This window comes from Thermothelomyces thermophilus, chromosome 1 (genome assembly GCF_000226095.1).
Source record: "Thermothelomyces thermophilus ATCC 42464 chromosome 1, complete sequence".
NCBI classification, from domain to species: Eukaryota; Fungi; Ascomycota; class Sordariomycetes; order Sordariales; family Chaetomiaceae; genus Thermothelomyces; species Thermothelomyces thermophilus.
The window spans coordinates 4,945,352-4,966,097 of record NC_016472.1 but is presented as its reverse complement, the minus strand read 5'-3'; the positions used below and the strand labels follow the sequence as shown (position 1 = coordinate 4,966,097).

At 56.3% G+C, this 20,746-nt stretch overlaps 8 protein-coding genes across 8 annotated transcripts; 4 read left to right on the top strand and 4 right to left on the bottom strand.

The window, feature by feature from the left end:
* Nucleotides 1-34: 34 nt before the first annotated feature.
* MYCTH_2296763 (uncharacterized protein) lies at nucleotides 35-2,293 on the top strand. The gene is made up of 4 exons (XM_003659507.1): nucleotides 35-754; nucleotides 861-1,694; nucleotides 1,777-1,917; nucleotides 1,998-2,293. The coding sequence occupies exons 1-4, from the start codon at nucleotides 67-69 to the stop codon at nucleotides 2,270-2,272; spliced, it is 1,938 nt and encodes a 645-aa protein (XP_003659555.1). The 5' UTR covers nucleotides 35-66; the 3' UTR covers nucleotides 2,273-2,293.
* A 1,018-nt stretch (nucleotides 2,294-3,311) lies between these two features.
* Nucleotides 3,312-3,506, top strand: MYCTH_2030723 (uncharacterized protein; the record flags this gene model as incomplete). Its single annotated transcript, XM_003659506.1, has 1 exon — nucleotides 3,312-3,506. A coding segment is annotated over one exon (195 nt), but the record flags the coding sequence as incomplete, so codon positions are not given.
* A 678-nt stretch (nucleotides 3,507-4,184) lies between these two features.
* On the bottom strand, nucleotides 4,185-7,228 carry MYCTH_114376 (uncharacterized protein). The gene is made up of 11 exons (XM_003659505.1): nucleotides 7,062-7,228; nucleotides 6,053-6,924; nucleotides 5,790-5,927; nucleotides 5,687-5,714; nucleotides 5,585-5,637; nucleotides 5,403-5,528; nucleotides 5,185-5,348; nucleotides 5,093-5,127; nucleotides 4,846-5,038; nucleotides 4,680-4,791; nucleotides 4,185-4,620 (listed from the first exon to the last, which is right to left on the bottom strand). The coding sequence occupies exons 1-11, from the start codon at nucleotides 7,184-7,186 to the stop codon at nucleotides 4,352-4,354; spliced, it is 2,115 nt and encodes a 704-aa protein (XP_003659553.1). The 5' UTR covers nucleotides 7,187-7,228; the 3' UTR covers nucleotides 4,185-4,351.
* A 4,325-nt stretch (nucleotides 7,229-11,553) lies between these two features.
* MYCTH_2054249 (uncharacterized protein) lies at nucleotides 11,554-12,288 on the top strand (the record flags this gene model as incomplete). Its single annotated transcript, XM_003659504.1, has 2 exons — nucleotides 11,554-11,775; nucleotides 11,851-12,288. The coding sequence occupies 2 exons, from the start codon at nucleotides 11,554-11,556 to the stop codon at nucleotides 12,286-12,288; spliced, it is 660 nt and encodes a 219-aa protein (XP_003659552.1).
* Nucleotides 12,289-14,035: 1,747 nt separating this feature from the next.
* On the bottom strand, nucleotides 14,036-16,105 carry MYCTH_2296757 (uncharacterized protein). Its single transcript, XM_003659503.1, has 2 exons — nucleotides 15,788-16,105; nucleotides 14,036-15,728 (listed from the first exon to the last, which is right to left on the bottom strand). Exons 1-2 carry the CDS (start codon nucleotides 15,858-15,860, stop codon nucleotides 14,365-14,367), a joined length of 1,437 nt encoding a protein of 478 aa, XP_003659551.1. The 5' UTR covers nucleotides 15,861-16,105; the 3' UTR covers nucleotides 14,036-14,364.
* Nucleotides 16,106-16,364: 259 nt separating this feature from the next.
* MYCTH_2137079 (uncharacterized protein) lies at nucleotides 16,365-17,560 on the top strand (the record flags this gene model as incomplete). The annotated part of the gene is made up of 2 exons (XM_003659502.1): nucleotides 16,365-16,738; nucleotides 16,832-17,560. The coding sequence occupies 2 exons, from the start codon at nucleotides 16,365-16,367 to the stop codon at nucleotides 17,484-17,486; spliced, it is 1,029 nt and encodes a 342-aa protein (XP_003659550.1). The 3' UTR covers nucleotides 17,487-17,560.
* A 277-nt stretch (nucleotides 17,561-17,837) lies between these two features.
* Nucleotides 17,838-18,660, bottom strand: MYCTH_2051705 (uncharacterized protein; the record flags this gene model as incomplete). The annotated part of the gene is made up of 3 exons (XM_003659501.1): nucleotides 17,838-18,341; nucleotides 18,433-18,525; nucleotides 18,595-18,660. The coding sequence occupies 3 exons, from the start codon at nucleotides 18,658-18,660 to the stop codon at nucleotides 17,838-17,840; spliced, it is 663 nt and encodes a 220-aa protein (XP_003659549.1).
* Nucleotides 18,661-19,200: 540 nt separating this feature from the next.
* MYCTH_2313766 (uncharacterized protein) lies at nucleotides 19,201-20,600 on the bottom strand. The gene is made up of 3 exons (XM_003659500.1): nucleotides 20,413-20,600; nucleotides 19,795-20,130; nucleotides 19,201-19,729 (listed from the first exon to the last, which is right to left on the bottom strand). The coding sequence occupies exons 1-3, from the start codon at nucleotides 20,524-20,526 to the stop codon at nucleotides 19,577-19,579; spliced, it is 603 nt and encodes a 200-aa protein (XP_003659548.1). The 5' UTR covers nucleotides 20,527-20,600; the 3' UTR covers nucleotides 19,201-19,576.
* Between the last annotated feature and the right edge of the window lie 146 nt (nucleotides 20,601-20,746).

Genomic DNA, 20,746 nt, shown 5'->3' with positions numbered 1-20,746 from the left:
AGGAGAGAAAAAAAAATTAATTCGAGGCCGTCGGCGGCCGTCGTCTACGCGCACGGTTGCTTTGCCATGGATGGCCATCCCGACCAGGAAGATCGTCATTCTGGATCCGGAGACGCCTTTCATCGACACTCGCACAGCAGCGCCGACCACCTCGCTCTTGACTTCTCCTCCATGATGCACACCCAGCTCGCGGCAGGCCACCAGGCTCAGAGCAGCGAGGCTTCGGCCGCCGCTGGTGGCGCCTACGGATCGCACGATGACCTCTGCGTCGACCGCTGTATGGGTGTGGGGCTCTACAACGGCTTTCAGCAGTTCAACCACCGCGGAGCTCCGACGTCCCTCCAGAACCGGTGGGCACGCGACAATGCCGACGCCGTCTCTCGCTACGGCTTCCAAATGGGCCTCCACGACGTGCCGATGCAGTTCCGGCCCGCCGACCTTGCCTCTCCGGCCACCAACTTCTACCAGCAACAGTGGTACGGCCAGCAGCAGCTGACTGGGTGCGTCCCGTGTACCGACGAGGACTGCCGCTCCATGGCCGGCAGCTGCTGCGACAGCGAGTGCACCATGACCGACAAGTGCACCAATGCCGCCTGCGCCGGCACCGAGGACGCCTGCACCGACCAGACTTGTCCCGAGAGGCCCCCCGGCGCGCTCCCGTCCGAGGTTGTCAGCGGCGCGGCCGCTCTCATCTCCATCAACCATGCGCCAGAGGAAACACCCCATCACCAGTTTGGTAACCTACAGCAGCCAGGTGAGACAGATCACTTTCATTATTATTATTATTATTACTACTACTACTACTACTACTACCACCACCTTTGCACGCCGAGCCAGCTCCGCTGATAACCATGCCGCAGTCGTGAATGGTCTGGGCTTCGGCCTATCCAGTCCGCCCCAGCCAAACTACATGTTACCTTCCGGCTTCTTACCGGGCCAGCTGGGCAACATTACCAATCATCTGCTGGTAGCCCACGGCGACACAGCTTCGGCCGACTGCACGGGATCGTGCCCCCTAGCCGACCCTCAGATCTACCAGTACTGCCATATGCCGCTGCTCGATGGCCCTGCCGCCTTCGGCGCCTTCAACTCCGTCGGCCCGGACTATCAGCTAAGCAGGGGCTTCGTCGAGTGCGGAGCCCAGATTCACGACGCCGAGTCCTTCCTCGCACATTTCAACTCCCAGCACAGACCCTACTTCACCGCCGGCGCGCTGAACATGCCACGTGCCTCGGTCGAAGCCCAAGACAACGACCAAGTCATGGCCTCGACCGAGGCCATGTCTCCCCCGGCCACGCCGCTGGACACGTCGGATTCTGGCCGGTCGTCGGGGACACCGTCTCCTCTCACCCCCGTCTCAAACAGCGTCGAGGTTACGGACGCCAAACCAGATAGTTCTCTTCAGTCCCGCAGTGAATCAGTCACCTCGTCCGCCGACCACTCTTTCGATCTTCGGGCCGAGGAGGAGCACAGGTGTCTTTGGCGCGACCAAGGGGCCTCGGATGTCTGTGGGAAACTGTTCGCCGACGCAGAAGAGTTGTTCAAGCACGCGTCCGAGACTCACATCAAGAATGCCCAAAAAGGAGCTCAGGGATTTCGTTGTGGCTGGGACGACTGCCCGCGCAGCGAACCAGGAGCTGCAGGATTCCCCCAGCGGAGCAAGATCGAGAGGCACATGCAAACCCACATCGGCCGTAAGTGCTCACATATATTATATATATATATATTCCGACCCCGCTTCCTAACGTGTTTCGGCCTCGCTGATCCGTCCCGTAGACAAGCCCCATATATGTCCCACGTGCAATAAGGGCTTCTCTGCGAAGCAGGCCCTCACCCAGCATATGTTCATCCACAGCAACGAGAAACCCCTCATATGCAATATCTGCAACAAGGCATTCCGATACCCCAGTGCTCTCAGTAAGTCTCATCCGCAGTTGGCTCGGTCTCCACAAAGTGTCTGACAAGTTCCCTCCCCCCCGCCTTCTTTCTTCCCCTAGCGATGCATCAACGAGTTCACTCTGGTCTTAAACCTTTGAAGTGCCCCATATGCGGAAAGGGCTTCAGCGAGTCATCAAACCTATCCAAACACAAGCGCACCCATGAGGTCAGAGGCCGCTTCACGTGCGCCGTACCAGGATGCGATCGAAACTTTCACCGTCAGGACCAGCTGCGACGGCATATGAAGACACACCAGAAGGAGGGAGATAGTAGACAGGTGACAAGTTCGACAGCCAGCGTCGACGGCGTCTTCGAGCAACCCCCACAGAGCTGAACAAGGACCCGGCGTTTTTCCGGTTTCGGCCATTGACTGCGCTCATTCACGGCCGACGGGACGCCCCGCGCCCAGAGGACACTCCCGTCGTCGCTGCGCAGAGTAATCCGCGGTCTGACAGACCCAATAGTCGTCCAGAAGCCAGTTCCAATAGGGATTGTCCACATAATCCAAACTAGGGCACCGGGTAGACGGGTGGCTGATTATGGTATACCTGCGCCGTGGCCGGCTCCGGGTCCGGGTCACGCAGCCGAGTCCTTCGGACAGCATCGAGCAGTGATACCATAAGCGGCAGTGCCAGACTTTGCAGTTCAGTGTTGTACTTCTCTCGGAGCGAGGATTGTACGAGCAATGTGCCAAGCCACGAGCCTCGCCGCCAACGCTTCGTGCGTTGTCCTCAGAAAAGGCAGTCTGCGGGGGAAGGAGGGAGAAAGGGGGGGGGGAGACACTGGCATCCGCCATGAGGTCGACTATAGACCTATCTCAAAAACGGTGTTCTAGAAGAGGAAGGAAGCGCCTTGGCCGCTTGTATCTAATGTAGCTGAAGAAACCCCGTGGTGGGTGTGGTGTACCCTAGGCGGACGGTCTTGCGGGATTGTTGGCCGAAGCACGTCCGCGGGCATCGCAGCAAGATACAAATGAATACGTTCTCTGGAATGTTCTCTGTATACTGCATGACGCTTGGTCTCCTGAGATACAGTCCGACTAGATGGTTCTGGTCGTTCACCCACTCGAATCTCGAAGGAACGACACTAGTTAAGAAACTTTGAAGCAGCTGTGCGTACCCGTCGAACTCCACAACCATCAATAATACCGAGTGGATAACCGGAGCAAAACACCACATCATACATCGAACCACACTTCTTCTCTCTTCCCTTTTTTTTTTTTTTTTTTTTTTTTTTTTTTTTTTTTTTTTTTTTTTTTTCCAGTCCTCTCGGTCGAATTCAACAAAAACGACGGGGCATCCTTCTGTCCTGCAGGGACACACTTGGTTTCTAGTGACATAGACGTAAGGAAATAAAGCCCTAGAAAGGGGATAAAAATCACAAAAACATACAACACCGAGGATTCCCCAGTCGTCACCGACCTGAGTACTAATCCGGCGGTCAGTAGCTTATCTAAGGGAGAGCGGACGGGATCCCGAGTTTTCTACTGCCTGTGGTCGTATGTGCTTGCTGTTCTCCAGAGTTGGGGCTTATATATCCGGCTTTGGGCTGAATTCATCTCCGTTTCGCCGCTCGTGCGGGTAGACACCGCTTCCACGGCAATAAGCACTACATCACGACGGCAAGTACTGTACAACTTGGACAAACAGCCTCTGTTGTATGGGTCCGTTTGTTTGCTGTTGGGAATGGGGATGGGAGATGAGGCACGTTGTCGGAAGATGTATCAAAACAAGAAAGGAGGGATTTGGGGGGGGGGGGGGGGGGAGGGGCGCGGCTGGACATGTAGACGACAATTATACACCTAAGATGGTATGGTTTCCTTGCCGATTCCCATTTGCTCCTCAAGACAAGTGTGGTCCCCCAATCCAATGGCGCAATGAACGTACTTGGACCTTGGTCTGAGTCTGCTGACTCTTGGCCCCCAAGAGAGAGGGAGAGAGAGAGGGAGAGGGGGGGTGGGAGAGAGAGAGAGAGAGAGAGAGAGAGAGAAAGGCTTATGCAGTGTGAAGAGGAAGACGCTGTGGGGGAAGTGGATCTAGTTCTCAATTGAGTGACAGTGCAAGCACACAAAGTTGGTTGACGATGCCCCTAACCACTACCTGCGTGGGTTGAATGATGATACCACTATCCCAGGGTTTGTCTAGAACGGCAGTGAGATCGTCTTTGACTAGTGGTGCGCAACTGGACTAGCTCTGGACTAGCGAATAGAGTTGGACAACCTTGCGTACAGGCGTCCGGTCACATTTGCTCGAGCATTTCTATTACTCTTGCGATCTTGAAGTCTGCAATTCTTGTTCCAGCTATGCCACGCCTGTATTCGCGCTGATAGTCGTCATGGGGAGATCCTTTTGTACCGCTTTCACAGGAATGACCGGTAAGCATCAGACGAGCGGAGTGGAAGCCCGCCAGGCAGTCAGACGTCCCTCTCGGCCCAGCTCTGAATGAGCCCCTCGGGGGAAGGCTCGTACTGCTTGAGTGTGACCTTGCCCGTGGCTTCATCCAGGAACGTATTTGCCTGCACAAACACCTTCCGCGGCTGCTTGTTCTTGAGCACGACGTCCCGCACCTTGGTCCCCCAATATTCCAACCCAACGCTCGACATCTCGTTGAAGAACTTGGTGCCAGCCTCAACATCAGCGGTCGACTTGTAGATATGGATCTTCTGAAGGAAATCGGCGACGGCTGGTGGTTTCAAGGTCAGTTATTTTCAGCCCGATCGTTGAGTACGTTGGCCAACTTGCCCTTCCTGCCGCTCGTCAGAATCTTGGAACGGTCGAGCCGGATAGTGAGGTCCGAGAGATCTTCGTTCTTGTATTCCAGCTTGCAGAAGTCGTCTCCAGCCTCAAGGAAAGCCTAGTATCATGTTAGCAGGTTGCATCCTTGTCATATCGTGCCGAGGGGCCTTGCCTTTAGAATAGCGAAGCGGGCCTGGCAGTGAGGCTGCCCCCATTTTTGGCTCTTCGGATCCCAGAACTCAATCGACGTGAGGCCAGCCCTAGCCATGCTCAGGTAAGATGTGTACAGGACATCACCGGCCGGGCCATCCATGTCGACGGTGCCGTCGCCGAACCCGAAGATTTTGAGAGCAGCAAATTCGCAGCTTCTCGCGTGTTAGTTGCGACAAATCGTTTCCGCAATCCTGGATCGAACTCACCTGAGATGCATAGCCACCAACTCCGCGCGGCATTCCTGCAACACTATCAGTTACCCGCATCAGCACTCAAGCGTGTAAGAGCCAAACCATACCTCGTACGCTCCGGCAACACCGCCAAAGACAGACCCCCATGTCTGCCCTGGCTTGTACCAGGTGGTGATAGGCTTCCCGGTCAACGGGCTAATCGGCGGGTTCTTCACATCGAAATTGTAGACGCCCGGGGATGTCTCCTGGAGGAGCTTACCACAGCCGTGGCCTGAAGAGAGATGTTAGGAGTCTTCGCCTGCTGGGGCCAGCCAGTATATCATACCGGTAAGCTCGTGAAGCCCAACTTGGACCTCGAAGGCGGCATCACGATACTTTTGATACAGCTCCAGATCGCTCTCGGCGATGAAGGGGATCTTCTCATCTGGGGCCTTGGCGCTCAAAACATTGCCTGTCATATCTGTCAGCCCAACTCATTCTACAATCACGGACGCGGGGGCTACGTACCCAAGCTCACGTTCTTGAAGCCTTCCTGTTGCCTGATATCATCGTAGTTCGGGCTGCTCAGAGGTTAGTGGCTAGTTCACTGGAAAGGGATCCCCAGCTTACATGTTGACACCGGCAGGGATGCCAGAACCTAGTTCGTGCTGTTAGAAACGTCCCTCCTCATTGATGAAGTCACATGCCAGATGTCCATTCAGAGCAGACGTACCGCAGAAGGTTAGCACCTCCAGCGAGGTGAAATCTGGGGACAAGAACTTGTCTTTCTCAAAGTCCTTCGACCACGGCAGAAGCGGAATCAATTCGGGGGCAGAACGAACGAGCTCGCCAAACGCGCGAGTTCGCTCAACTACGATTCGTGTCAACCATACGAGCACATCCGCAAGCCGGATCAAGGAAGCAACCTACGGTTGACGACTGTGTAACTCGGTCAGCAAAGGACTCTGAAAGCGAAAAATGCTCTGGCCCACTCACCTGCAGCGAAACCTTCCCATTCTCCACGGACACCGGCGGGATCACGGTATGTCTCAATGAAGCCAATGTTGCATTCTACCATTGGGCCTTGATCGCGAATCCAGTGCCTCTGGCTATCTTTGAAGGCAAGCAGAGAGCCGGTCTCAAAAGACTCGGCGTATGCAAGATGCATTTTCTTCTGCGTCTCGTTTTCAGCATTCTCTGCCGCTTTCCTGATAAAGCCAGCAATGGTATTCATCTCCCTCGCGTAGTCGCCATAGACTAGCCTCACCGTCTTACCCGCCAGAGGGCCCTCGCTAATCACATACTCGGTGTCCTTGCCAATGTCCCCCCCCTGGCTGGGAATGCTAGTTGTGGCCGAGGCAATCAGCAGCTCGTAAACCCCCTTCTCGGTCTTTCGCAACCTGGTGTTCTCTGGGAGAAGCCCCTTGTCCTCCATCCATTTGGAGACAGCGACTACCTCGTCCTTGGTGATTGACGGAGAGTCGGGATAATAGGTCGTCAGATGGCCTTCGTCAGTGAAGCCGAGATGCAGGAGACCCTGCTTGTCGGACGCGAAGATGGCGCCATTGGTAGCCTTGTAGTGTTTCTCGGCCTCTGGGGACGTTGAAGCGAGAGCCGCGAAGACAGATTCGTCGCATCGAGGCAGGAATTTGGAGTCCCCGAAGCTCTTATAGTTCCCGCTATTGCCCAGTAACTGCGCAGCATATTGGAGAAAGGCCGTGAGTCCCTGCTCGTCAACACCGGCCTTGTCTGCAAGCGCCTTCCAGTCCCCGCCAGCCGTCCTGTACAGGGCGAGAATGAAATCATAGATGTCCTCGGACTCGGGAGAGACCTGGCGGAGCACAATACGGTTGCCAGCAAACGAGGCCCTGCAATGATATTTGAGAATCAGCAGGGACGAAAGATGCGCGGTTCAGGAAATATGAAAGACGAGGTGGCAGCAAAAAGCAGGCGGCGCCTCGGATGCATTCGAACATATGAAGAGCACATGTGGTCCGTGTCTTACTTGCTGATGAAGTGGGCGTAACGCTTCTGTTTGTCCGACAACGCGTTGAAATGCTTCTCGATTTCGAGCCTCACGACGGATGGCGGGGCATCGGCCAAGTACTGGGACAGCTCTTTGGCATCCATGGCGAAAAGACGACGCGAGTGATTCTGCAGGATTCGTGTGCGAGAGAAGGCGGTTGCGCGGAAGGCAGAAGGGGCCAGAAGTGGACTTGAAACCCGAGGAAGCCTCAGATAAGATCTGAGGGGAAGTTGGGACGAAACACGCATTGAAACGGCCGGAGCACCAAACGCACGGGAACTCGCGGCTTTCAGCTTACAGTTCACCTCATCACCCTTTCAAAATGCGGTCGCAACTGCCCAAACCGGACTTGCAGCCTCAATCTACTGGCCACAGCCCCACCGTTCTGCACGTGCTGTTTCCACATCAGGCCCAGAGTTCGACCCTGAAGGCGGGGTAGCTGGCAAGCAACCAAGACAAAGCTTTAGACGAAGGGAACAATAGTAAGGGGGCGATTGACCGCATCAGAAAACAAAAAACATCGGCTGATTGTGCTTCAAGACCAAAGGTATCAGCGACTGCTTGATACCATCACCAATGCGTGCTCGAACAGAACACAAAGTCGCCTCAGAGCTCTGCATTGACCTCGATTCAATACCCAGAGAATGGCCGCGGTGGATGTTGTTGCCCCGAAAGGGAAGGTGAGAGGCTCGGGGAGGGGCACTCGAGAGGCTTCAGACACAAAACCCTACCCTCGACCCTGAGCAGCGGGGCAGCCTCGCAGGAAGCTGTGGCTTAGCCTGGATCTGAGACGCGTCAAGGCCTGTTCCTCCGAGAAGGTGAAGTATCTTGAGTGTTAAGGAAATGACTCCGCGGGCTTGGTTCGGTAGTGTACTGCTTCAGGCTTTGGGATACCTGTCTTGGGCGGTACATGTGATGCCAAGCCCTCCGATGGCAAGAGACGGAGCAGCAATGCGGGAAGAGGGGTTCGTGCGGAGTATAGAAACCCCAGTATCGTGGACACATTAATACTCATGGTTGAGAATACGGGCATTTGCTGGGTTGGGTTGCTAGGGACTTGACAGCCCTGCCGATTTGGGGCGGTTTTGGAAGTGGTTGGGCTGCAGTCGCTGCATCTCATCGGCGATTACAGTAAGGCCGCTTTGGTGTGTGCATACAGACATATATCATTTGTAAGGTACGTACAGTAAGCACATCCAGTACGGAATAACTACGGATTAGTTACATGTACCCATTGAAAGCTAAGCTGAGGATCACCACAAGTGCAACTTGAAGGTAGCTTGCCGCCATATGTCAAGGCTCAGTCGTCTCCTGATGCATGACTGTGGCTCCCATCCAATCCGGACAGTTCCCGCGGGTCGGGAACGACCCTGGCGGCCCCAAAGAGCTGCAGCTGCTGATTCAGTGCCGTCCATATTGATCACGGGAACAAGGATGGGAACTGGCGACGGATGTTGGCTGGATTGGGGTTGCTTTGCTGACTGCGCCGTCTCCAGGCAACTGACCATGCCCAAGTGACTGAACCAGCGGCCATGCAACAACTTTCGGTGTGATGCAACACCACGCCTCATCAAGATGAACTCCTGCAACGGGCGCGGTCGATGCCAGGGAACCCCGTCGCCTAGCGTCAAAAAGGCAACAACGACAGCCTTGTTGGCCAATGCACCTCGATGGTTTAGGAGAGGTGCAGAAGAAATCTAGCGTCTTGACTGGTCCCTGTTTCACCTAGTTACCAGCCGGTGTCCTATCGCGTGCGGAGCCGAATCACTGAGCGGTGAGGGGTCGAGATGTGGTTTGCCTAACTCACTGTGGCAATGTCTGGGGTACAGGACCTTGGCGCCCCGTAGCAACAGCCCAAACAGGCTGCCTTGGCTGCAGCCGCTGCGGAACGAAGTACTTGTACATACTGTATGTACACAAATAGGTACGGAGTACGGAATACAGATACTATACATGCATTACCGCCAGTTGCGAAGCCAATTCGACTGTCACAGTGCCAATGTTATCACAAAGGTGGGCACTGCACGAGTGTTTGCAGTACTCTGCACATTTGTTGACGTGTACATTTACGATCTCGAGTATCATCAGTCCATTATTAGGCGTCAACCTCCTGAGCACCTCCACTAAGCCAGGTACATACATAGACCACATAGGTACTTCTGTTTGAACCTCGGGCTACTACGCTGCATACCTTATTTTGGCATTGTTGAAGAGTACTGCTGGTGAAAGCGATGAAACTGGAGGCAGCCCGTGCTGTGACACACGTATGTTCTTGTAATGAACGTGCTCCCTGGAGCTGGAGCATTCAGTCCCATGACATAAGAACAGGCTGCTTTTTGTCTAACGACTTCTTTGGTGGGCCGGAAGAGCTCCAGTGGCTGTTGCCAGCCCATACACTAGTTTTTGTTTCCGTGTTCGTGCATTGTTGTGTACACCACTATACGTGGTGCACTAGTTTACAGAATCGTTAGTGTATGTGCAACACTGCACGGAGAGAACACACATACTTGTATGTACCTGACGCAGAGGCTAAGCGGTCGAGGTTCCACGACGGCAGAGGTAAGCCATATTCCGGGGCTTGGGGCCGGGGTGCCGGGTGGGCTCAAGTGGGGCAGCCCAAAACAAGGCATGTCACGAGGCCTTTCGCCCGCGTAGTTGCTTCTTTTTGGCCGGCGCGGGCCCGGCTCGCGCTCTTCCCCACTTCCGTCGGGTGTCGAGCTATGACGATCAACTCCCAGAGAGCGTTTTCCTTTGGTTCAGAAAACGCGTGAAGACTCTCCTTGTACATTGACAATTGCTTTGTTACTCTATCGTTGCATCCAAGCTGCAGGCATTATGCGCATATTCGGAAGTCTCTCGTGCCTGCAGAGGCAAGTTGCTGTTAAGGCTTGCCGCGCGTTTCTTACCCAACTTCGCCTCGGGCACCCCAACTTCAACCCCCAACTTTGGTTGAACCCCCACGCCAGTCCGAAAACTCGGCAGCTTCGAGCAAGGGAGTTCCTGGCTTTGGCCACTCGCCCGGTACTCCGTATACATGGAGCCGAAAAATCTCGCCTTTCTTGTCTCATTGTCTGCCGAAGGCTATTCGAAACACTCTGTCACTTGACTAACGACCAGCGTTTGCTAAAGCCCCTGAGGCTCGAAGCAGGTCGGTGTCGGTATGTACAGTACAACACCGCTACACAGTGGTGTACATACGTACAGTACATACAGACACTGCAGGACGTGAGCTTACAAGTACTACGCAGTACACTTCGTTGGGCTGGTCGATCTCGGCCTGTCGGTGTTCGATCCATCCCGCGCTGGTCCCTCCACCACACTAGGAAAAGCATTCCCCGAAATTCCACAAAGAGATACTCTTGTCCGTGCAGAAGAGGCACTTAGCCCACGCCCTCCATGCCAAGCGGCTGATTCCACCAGTCATGTTCACCGCGGCTTGCCCGAATTTCTTTTGGAGATCCCGGAGCTCCAATAAGATTCTCGTCTTTGAGAATTGGGAGATCCACCCCGCGCGCATGCGCCCAAGAACACGCGAGGACAGCGGAAACCGCCCATGCATGAAACGTACGAGGTATGATGGGTAAGTTTGACCCCCTGTCTGGGTATTAACAGGGGGCTTGACAGGCGGGCGTAGGCAGGCGCAGGCAGGAAAAACTGGTGGTAGAGGCCTGAGAGGTTTTTCCGAGAGATCCCTGTCGGTACCTGTGCAGGGGGTGAAACTTTGGCTCGCAACCATAGTACACTACAAGTATCCGGTCAGGATGTACAGTACAAGTACATCACGGACATGGATGGCAAATGGGCTCGCATCCCGCGACCGGTTCCGTGAGGCCGTTCGATCCGCTAAAATTTAGAACAGGAACCCGGACACCCCAGACTGCGGCCTGGACCTGTCAAGGAAAGCGTTAGGTCATGGCTGCTGCGCCAGACCCGCGGGTCTGGCGCCCACTCAGAGCGTCCGGGTATAATAAGGCTACCCAGGTCCGGCCTGCTCTTGCTGGCTTCGCATCCTTCTTGTGTTGGTTTTGCTCTCTCGGTGTCAGAAGTAATCTGTCTCGCTTATTCTGCCCGATTCTCTAAATACCTGAGCAGTTTTGTCCGTGATCCCGCTCCAGGTTAGTTAGCAGCCTGCCGCAGTGGGCACGGTTTCCATCCTAACCCTCCCAGCCTGCGTTCACTTACACCCCTATACCTTACCTTCCCGGAACCCGCTCCGCCACCCTTTCGGGTCCGCCGCCATCTTAATCCCGCCTTTCCCGTCGCCTTCAAAAACTACAGTCTGCTCGACCGTTCATTGCGCTATGCAATAGTGTCATAGTCACGCTCTCCCTAAGTCAACAAGTCTGCGGCATACCCTACATCCATCACCAAACCATCTCGCCACATTATCCTCCCTAATCCCAGCAACACCATGCTCTCATACAACGCTTCGGTGGCGGTTAATGGCCAGAGGCCATCGTCCTCTGGGGCCATGTCGTCCGGACGCCAGAGTATCCCGTCCTCTCCCACGGCTTCGCGGTTCGCTGCCGCTCTCTCCAACAGCGTCACTAGCAACGCTGCCACGTCCGCGGCGGAAAGCCCGGCCAAGAACCAGCACATCTGGCTCGTGACGGGCCCAGCCGGTTGTGGGAAGAGCACAGTAGCAAAGCACATTGCCGATTCGCTTCACCTTCCTTTTATCGAAGGCGACGAGGTTCGTCATACCCCCCTCCCCCCTCCCCAGACCGACTTGGACAAGGACTCCTTGTACTCACATCGCTCGCTGCAGTACCATCCAAAGGCCAACATCGACAAGATGAGCGCCGGCATCCCGCTGACGGACGCGGACCGGTGGGACTGGCTGACGGCCCTCCGGGAGGCGTCTATCCAGGAGCTGGACAAGGGCAGCGACGGCGTGGTGCTGACCTGCTCCGCGCTCAAGCGCAAATACCGCGACGTCATCCGCGTAGCCCCCTACTTCACCCCGAACGTGCACCTCCACTTCATCTATCTCGACGCCCCCGAGGAAGTCCTCCTGGAGAGGGTTGCCGCTCGCAAGAACCACTACATGGGCGCCAACATGGTGCACAGCCAATTCGAGGCCCTCGAGCGCCCCAGAGCGGATGAAGTTGACGTCATCACGATCGACGTGACGCGGCCCGTCGAAGCGGTCATGGTGGATGCTGTGGATAAGGTGATCAAGACGATGGACAGCACCCGACAATGAGGAGGGGGCACAAAGCAATGTGAGGGAAGTGCGCAGCGCGCGTGGCAGCACGGCGCTGGTGTGATACGTCGTGTTGATGGGAGGGACCAGCATCGGTTTAAGGTTTACTTTTCCTTTTTCTTTCTGCATTGGGATATGGAGTTGGCCTCGGCTCGCCTTGGATTGATTTGGATCTTGTTGTCACTCGTCCATTAGCATTGTTATTCTTTCATCTTTGCAGCGCACTATATGGGCATGGGAATGGGACAGAACTCGGGAATCGATCTGCGCTTTTTTCGGTTACAGGCGTTTTCAAAAAGAAGAAGGAATCAATATAGGCCTCATGGCTGGGCCGGTGTTTCGTCGCTTCGACGCAAGCGACGATTCAATGCGAAGACAATCTTCAACCCCCTTTTCCTTGTGCATACGATGCCCCTTCTCGTCGTGGCTTGGACTCGACCAATCATCGTTCTTCGGCCCGCTTTCATAACACTTACCTTCAACCAAGCAAATTACTGTCAGAAAGCTCTCATGATTACTAGACGTTAACGGGACGCGAGACAGGTTTGCCGCCACAAATCCCCTTGTACGAGTCTTTCATTCACCGACAGTTACGCCGGTTAAGCGGCTACGTGGCAGGCAAGTTCAAGGAGAGTGTTTGATAGCTGCCCCTCCCCTCACCAACTAGGTCCATTCCCAACTTCCGGATGGGGGAGGGCAGAGAGAGGGGGGTGGAGCAAAGAGAAGAGGGCGGGGGGAGAGGGCGGGAGCGAGCGGGAGGGAGAGCGCTTGCGTTGTGTAAGACGGACGCCAGGCAAAGAGTGGCAAGTCGAGGGGCAAGGCAGCAATCCCCCCGAGCACAAACTGGGCCACGTAAGGAATGACTGCCGAGACTCGGTGAGCGGGACCCTATGCGACAATGCGGGTGGTGACCCTGCAGGATTGTGGGCGGAATGTAATGTGCCAGTCTGTAGCGTAGTTACATACACTCATACAGAACCCACCAGGTGCTCTTTATTTGCGGCACCACGACCGGGCTGTTCCTTTCCAGTCCAGTTGCCGCTGTGCCTTGTCGGTTGCTCTTGCCGACCGCGGAGCCCCAATCTATTATTCTAGGTCCGTCTTGTGCCGGCCTAACGCTTGCCACACGACGCAGATGGCACCCTTGATTAACTCGGTATTACTCTGGCGGTGTCTCCTTCGTACACGACTCCGTTGCTGGGCTGGGGGATGTACGATATTAGCCTGCCCAGTATGTCAGTGCTGTGTAGTAGCGTGCCACTCGCCACTGGAGAAGCGTAATCAGCACGAAAGGCAGCTAGCTCTTCTTTCCCAAAACGGACAGAGTTTGTTGGCATCATATGGCCAGGTTTTGGTGAGCGGCCCCAGGAGCAGGAGCTTTTCCCTTCCCTCCGTCCTGAAATGCGGCTCGCTTCGGGGGCCCCCAGAAACGGTGCCATGGCCGAGTGTTGACATTGAGCGGGAGATGCCCTGGTTGCGCGGTAAAGCAGGAATAGAAGGGCATCGAAGTTGGTGTGGGACGGGAGGATGTTACCGTGTCTTTCTGGTGCGAGCGGGATCGTGGAACTCCCTGAGATGTTTTCGCCAAATAGAACGATGCGACATGACAAGGCAACCTCAGCGATCGTTGCGACACATGAACCTGAATGTACTACTACAAGTACATGTACATAGCTGCGGGATTTCGGGACCAGGCACTACCAACGCGGATGACGAATTTAACCTGACTGGGTCGGCGGTTTCTATCAACAAAAAAAAAAAAAAAGCTGGCCTGCTTACTTTATTCAGAAAAGGACGAAGGAAAGGGACAAAAAAAACCGCATCGGCATTGCTGCCACCGCAGGTTTGCGTATAACCGGGTTAAGCGAGCAGTCGAAGGACGGAAATGGCAGCCGGGTGAATGCGTAGCTCGACGAGCACGCAGTCGCCAAGGCATGTTGGGCACGTTTCTCCGATCCTGCTGATGCTGATGCTGCACTTCGCCTTCCATGCACCCCATCCTACACCTCCATGTTCATTTCAAGGCCAACGGTTACACCTTTCTCCCCATTGCTCTCCACCCGAAGACAAACGAGGCTACCTCAGATGCATAACCATGACATCCGGCTCCTCCACAATAGCTCTCACAACCTCGGCTGCCCTAGCCATGGTTGCGCCGTCGATGACCCTGTGATCAGCGCTCCAGCTGAAGTTGCAAACTTGCCGGCGCACCACGCGGTCTTTCTCTCCGGGCACGGTCGAGAAGGCCGGCACGGTGCGCATGCGGCCGACCCCCAGGATGGCCACCTCGCGCTCGACCACCACGGGCGAAAGATAAGTGCCGCCGATGTTCCCAATGTTGCTGACCGTTATGGTGCCGCCCGTCATGTCCTGCGGCGAGAGCTTGCCGGCGTTGGCGAGGCCTTGCAACCGCGCGAGCTCGGCCGCGATGTCCAGGATGTTGAGACTGCCGACGTTCTTGATAACGGGCACCAGGAGGCCCGAGGGCGTGTCCATGGCTACACCAATGTTGTGTTGGCTGCGGAAGACGAGGGCAGGTTTTCCGTTCCCGTTGCCATTGCCGGTACCGTCAACGTCGACGCGAGCATTGAGGATTGGGAACTTATAGAGGGCCATGGAGACGGCTTTGATGATGAAGGGCAGGAACGAAAGCTTGCCCACCTGACCGTCGCTCGGGCCGGACTTGGCGAGGACCTTGTTTAGGCGCCCGCGGAGCTCGACGAGCGAGGTAAAGTCTACCTCGTCGGCGTAGAGGAAATGGGGGATGCTAAGGGAGCGGGTCATGGTCTTGAACATCATCTCCTGAGTTCTTGTGAGGGGGACCCGTGTTTCTTGCTGCGGCCCCGCGGTCGAAACGTTTGGCGCGAGTGCACCGGTAGATTGTGTCGCAGGGGCCGGCTGCGGCGAGGGGGCTTGAGTGGATGCTGCGTTCCTCCTCTCGACGAACTTGTAGATATCCTCCTTAAGCACACGACCATCTTTGCCCGTACCGTCTATCTCTGAGATGTCCACCTTTAGTTCCTTGGATAAGTGCCTGACCGCGGGCGTCGCCAGGGTCGCATGCTTTCCCTTAGCCTTAGGTGCTGTTGCCGGTTCTTGCCCGGTCGAAATATCAACCTGTGCCGTCGCCGTCTCCTCGGCGGGAGAACGGACAGGTTTCTGGGCAGGCTGAGCCTCAGCCTCTATTTGAGGAGCTTCGGGCCGTGCCGCGGTCCCCGAATTTTCCTCGTTGGCATCCCCTTGGATGTCGATGTCGACAAACGGCTTGCCAACCTTGGCCATCTCGCCAGCGTCATAGTATAGCTTCTTGACGACGCCTGCGAAACGGCTGGTAATTTCTACCGACGCCTTGTCGCTTTGCACTTCGCACAGAGGGGAGAACTCCTCGACGCGCGCCCCGGGTTCGACGAACCATTGGATGATCTCGCACTCGACGATGCCTGGCAGGGTGACGGTCAGCTTCAGGTCGACTTCTAAGGGAGCGATCAACAACCCGTACCTTCTCCAATATCGGCCAGTAACACCGGCTTGACTGCCAGGAGCGGCCTCGAGGCATGGAATGCCCGTGCCATCGACGGGGACAACGGCGAGAGTGATGTGCCCGCAACGCGGCGGGCTACGCCTCTGCAAAGGCGCCATTGTTGGCGCACCGCGCGGGAACTATGGCTCCAGAACATGTCGGACAAGCAAGACAGATACCACCAGCGTCAGGTTTGCAAACTATCGCATCTCAAAAAATTCCCAATCGATCCCCCGGCAGAACAATTCAAGGAACGTCGGCGAGTGCCCCGGAGCACGGCGCCATGGCTTCCTGCGGCTTATGGCTCTCTGCTGAATGACGTTGAAAGCCGAGCCATTCAGGGGGGGGAAGACAGCCCCGCGGATAACCGAGCCCTCGACGCTGGGAGCTGGCAGCAACGCGGGACCCCGGATCCAGCAATGCGGGGATAGGGCCAGATCTTCAGCGGGTGAAAGTGGGGGCCCTGCCCCCGTCGCATGCCGTGGAAATTTCTTGGGCCCGGCGCTCGTGCCAATTTGACTGGACAACCGCCCTGCAATCGCGACAACTGCCCACCATGATTACGCGGACCGGCATCTGGACGGGCTCCAGGACGGCTTCTTGCCTCCTATGCCAATGGCGGTCATTCGGCGTATCATACCGCCGCTTGGCCGACAAGCCGCCTGCCCCGACCCCGGGGGCCACTCCCGGCACAACTCCGGCCGCGGGTGCGAGTTCTGATCCGCTTGCCGCCGAAGGGCCGCTTGCCCACGCCCCGAGAGCATACGGCAAGAAACTCAAGGAGTTCACGCCGACGCCGCTTGCAAGACCAATTGGCATGAACCACCCGCCAAGCCCGGGCGAGAACACGGGCATCGACAAACGCACCCTGAAGGAGCGCCACGCCGACTTCACCAACTACGAGAAGCACCTCAAGCGCCGGGAGTACCTGTATGGAGACCCGGCAATCCCCTTGAATAGGACCTCTTGGTTGTGGTGTGCTCAGACGTGCCTTGGCTAACCCGGTTTGCCCTCCCGAAATAGCAAAGACAAGATCTCGCGCCCGTACTTCCGCGACTGGCGCAACCTCCAATTCCACGAAGGGAAAACCTTCCTCGCCCCCCCACGTCCCTTCCGTGCCGACCTCTCCCTCTACTTTCCAAACCTCTACGGCCGGACCCTCGCCAAGGCTGACGCCGACACGACCCCGCTGCTCGAGGGCCGCGCCAGCGTCGTCGCCATCTTCAGCAGCATGTGGGCCGAGAACCAGGCCAAGACGTTCATCTCCCCGGATCAGAACCCGGCACTGCATGAGGTGCTGCGGGCCAGTGGCGGACGCGCGCAGCTGGTGCAGATCAACGTCGAGGAAGACGTGCTTAAGGCGTGGCTGGTCCGGCTGTTCTCCGGGTCGCTGCGCCGGCGGATCGGGAAGGAGAACTGGGACAAATACTTTTTGGTGCGCAAGGGGATTACGGACGAGATCCGCGAGTCCATTGGGCTGTTGAATAGTAAGGTTGGGTACACCTACCTGGTGGACCATCAATGCAGGATACGCTGGGCCGGCAGCGGGCCTGCCGAATCTGGGGAAAGGGAGGGCTTGGTAAAAGGGGTCCAGAGGATATTGACCGAGATGGAGCAGGAAGGGGTCGGGGAGCATTACGTGAGGAAGTTCGTGGCAAAGAAGCCGGAGGAAAAGTAGGATGGGGAGGGGAGTGGCCGTGGGAAGAAGCTGTGTGATACCCCTTTCTTTCATTCATCTATCTGTATAGACAGCACCGCTCTTGTATCATGCCACGTTAGTGTAGAGGGGGAAAAAAGTTAAAACAAAAATGTACTATGTATTATGGAAGGTGTGGTGATCCACCCTCGAGTTGATTTCTGTTATGGAAAATCCCGTCAGAGCAGGCACCTACGAAAAGAACTCCAGACGCCTCCAACGCCTCCTGTTACGCCAACGCAATCCGGGGCATATACGAGTCTGCTGTCCCGCGATTTTGTTCCCGCCAACTCCCTTTGCTCCAGAGACACCAATCACCCCCGAGCGCATTCCTTAGAGGAAGAACCAGAAAACCAAAAAGCACACGGCAATAAAGGACCCCATGATAATCCCATCTCGCCTCTTTTTGGCCGAGATGCGCCCGATGAGGTTGTTGATCCCGGGCACCTGGCTCGCGGCCAGGATGATGCGTCGGTTGATGCTGGCCAAGGTCTCGCGCTGTAGCGCAAAGCTGTTCTGCACCTCGTACGCCTGGCTCAGCACGCTGTCGGCCACGTCGTGGGTGCGGTCCAGCCGCGCCCGCTCGCCCAGCATGTACTCGGCCTCGGCCGCTTCCGGATTCGCCGCCCGGTAGGCCGATATGTCCTCGCGCACGCTTCCCAGCAGGTTAGCCCGGTCACGCGCCTCCTTGAGCGTCGCTCGCAGCCGGGATAGGTCACGCCGGTGGTCCGAGAGCTTGTCGCGGAGTAGCGCGAGGTTATTCTGTTTGAGTGCCGACGAGGTCAGAGTCGCTTCCGAGTCGAGGAGGCGGCCGAGTTGGGCGATGACGGTCTCGCGCTGTTTCGATCGCGGTGGTCAGAACAAGATCCACGTTGCCGTCTCCTCTTGAACCCTGTTGGGCACTTGCCTTGTCGAGCAGCTCCTGCACCCTTGCTTCCGCATTCTTCTCTTCCTCCGTCGGCTTCGCCGGTATGGCTGTTTGCGCCGAGAACTGCGCATATGTCTGGAGCAATGCCTCGGTCTAAGGGAGCGAGGTCAGCTAACCTCGCGAGTCTGATGTTGTTTGTCGTCCTCGTTTTTGGGCTCTGACCTGTGTTTCTAATGATCGGGCTTGTTGCCTCAGCTGGGCCCAGCCCTGACCTGCCGTTGTCGCCATCTTGCCAGCAATGACGAAGAACAAGGGGACGGGTCGGAAGCCCTCAGCATCCGATCGCTGAAAGGTAGAAAGCCTGGGGAGAGTCCGGAGCGGGTCGAGCCCACCGGTTCCGATTCTTTGTGAAGTTGTCGTTATGAGGCCACGGACCCTCCCGGCGGTTTTTCAGCGGAGAGCGCCAAGACAAAGAGCTGCAATAGGGTTAGGGGTTGACAAAGAATGCTTCAACCACGAGTCATTGAATGGGAAACTGCGGCATTCCATATCATATTCTCAAGCCGACATGTGGCAGACTGCAGGATTGTGCGGAAAGCCCAGGCTCTGCAGACAGTTGTGGTACTCCCTAGGTCGCACGGAACCATGTTCCCCGTGTCTTCACTGCCGATCGGCCAGCAATGCAGACCCTGTGGCGGTGCTGCATGATGTCAGTTGGGTAGCAGCCCGCGCCTCACTGCTCAGGGGAGGGATCGGGTTGGTCGAGCCACATTTTTGTCCGCGAGTTTGTGGCTCAATGCGCCGGAGGGACGCTTATTTGGCAAACTTGGACGGGGGATGTTTGTGGCATTCACTGAGTTTGATGTTACTCCTTGTTTGCTCCCTCGATGCCCGCAGTGGCCTAAACGCCCTGGGATCGGGGTTCTGCAGACGTATCTGGTTTATCTGCCCTTCCATCCAGCGCATTTCACGTTGTCCCAAGTAAAATTCACCAGACATCCCCGGTTGCTCTTAACCTGGTTGTTGTTCATGGCTCCGATCCTGTGCAAAGCCCGGTGATCTTTCGGGATCTTGATGACTGTAAACCCTCATTACAGACGCCGTAATGGACCGAAAACCGTCAAACGTCCAAATGCAATCGGTCAAGCCATAACCGTAAACCACGCCATCAACCACCCATCACGCCCGCGCCCTTGCACCCACTCTACCACTTCATCGCGTGGGGCTTGTCGCCCTTGCGGAGGCTGAAAGAGGTGGCGAGGTAGCTGGCGAGCATATCGACCTTCTTGATGTTGGCGATGAGGGCCTTGTCGATGGCCTTCTGGTCAGCGGCCCGGGTGCTGGACACCTCCTTCTTCTGTGTATCCTGTCAGTCCCATTCCTCGCGCATTCGTATACCTAGGTCGAGTCATCGGTTCGTACCTGGGGCTTCTCCCCCTGCTTGAAGAAAGCCTCCTCGCCAGCCTTCTCCTTAGCTTTCTCAGCGGTGAAGTACTTCGGCCGGGAAACCTCCTCAAGCTTGGCCTCGTCGATACCGGTAAGGTCGACCTTCAGGGATGTGGCGATGACGTATCTCGCGTTGACGCGACGGAGCGGCACGCCGTTGATCTTGAAAGGGCCAGTGACGAGCAGGACACCCTGGTCGAGGGTCTTCAGAAGAATGACGCGCTTGCCGCGGAACCGACCCGCGAGCAGAATCAGGACGGTGCCGGGCTGGAGGGAGCTGCGAGGAGTCCAGGGGCGGACAGCCTTGCGGACCTGCAAACCAACGAATGTCAGCATCAACTCGTACCCAGGAGCCTAAATCCAGCGACTTCATCTCTTTTCCGCCAGTACTGTCGCCCTCCTGTCGACCGTGCGACCCTCAAAACGTCCATCACTCCTCCACTCTCCGCTTCCAGCCTCAAGATCGGCTCCAATAATGGGTCGACCACTCCAGATGCCCCCCAGATGAATTCAATTGAAAGTGTCTCAAATTTGCATCCCTCACAGATATCGCAACATCGTCCCTCGGCTTTGAAAATGGATTCGTTCACATACCTTGCGAGGCTTGGGCTCGTCCTCAGCAGGGTACCATTTCTGAGCCTTCTCGGACGGGTGAGGAACCGTCCGAGTCGACTTGCCAAAGGTCTTTGTCGTAGGAGCGGCCGACATCTTGAGCGCTTTGGCTGTTTGGTGGATTAGTAAATTCGTTGGTCGGTCGTCAACTTGACTTGCTGCTGCTCAAGATTTTGAAATGGACGAGCCTTCGGTTGTGCGCAAGTTCGGAAAGGCCAAACCCCAAGCTAACCGCTTTCGGAACTGCGGGACCATCATGGCTGGACCAAGATTGTGCTGCACGGGCCACTTTCGGCTGTAGGGTTTTCCGCCCTGG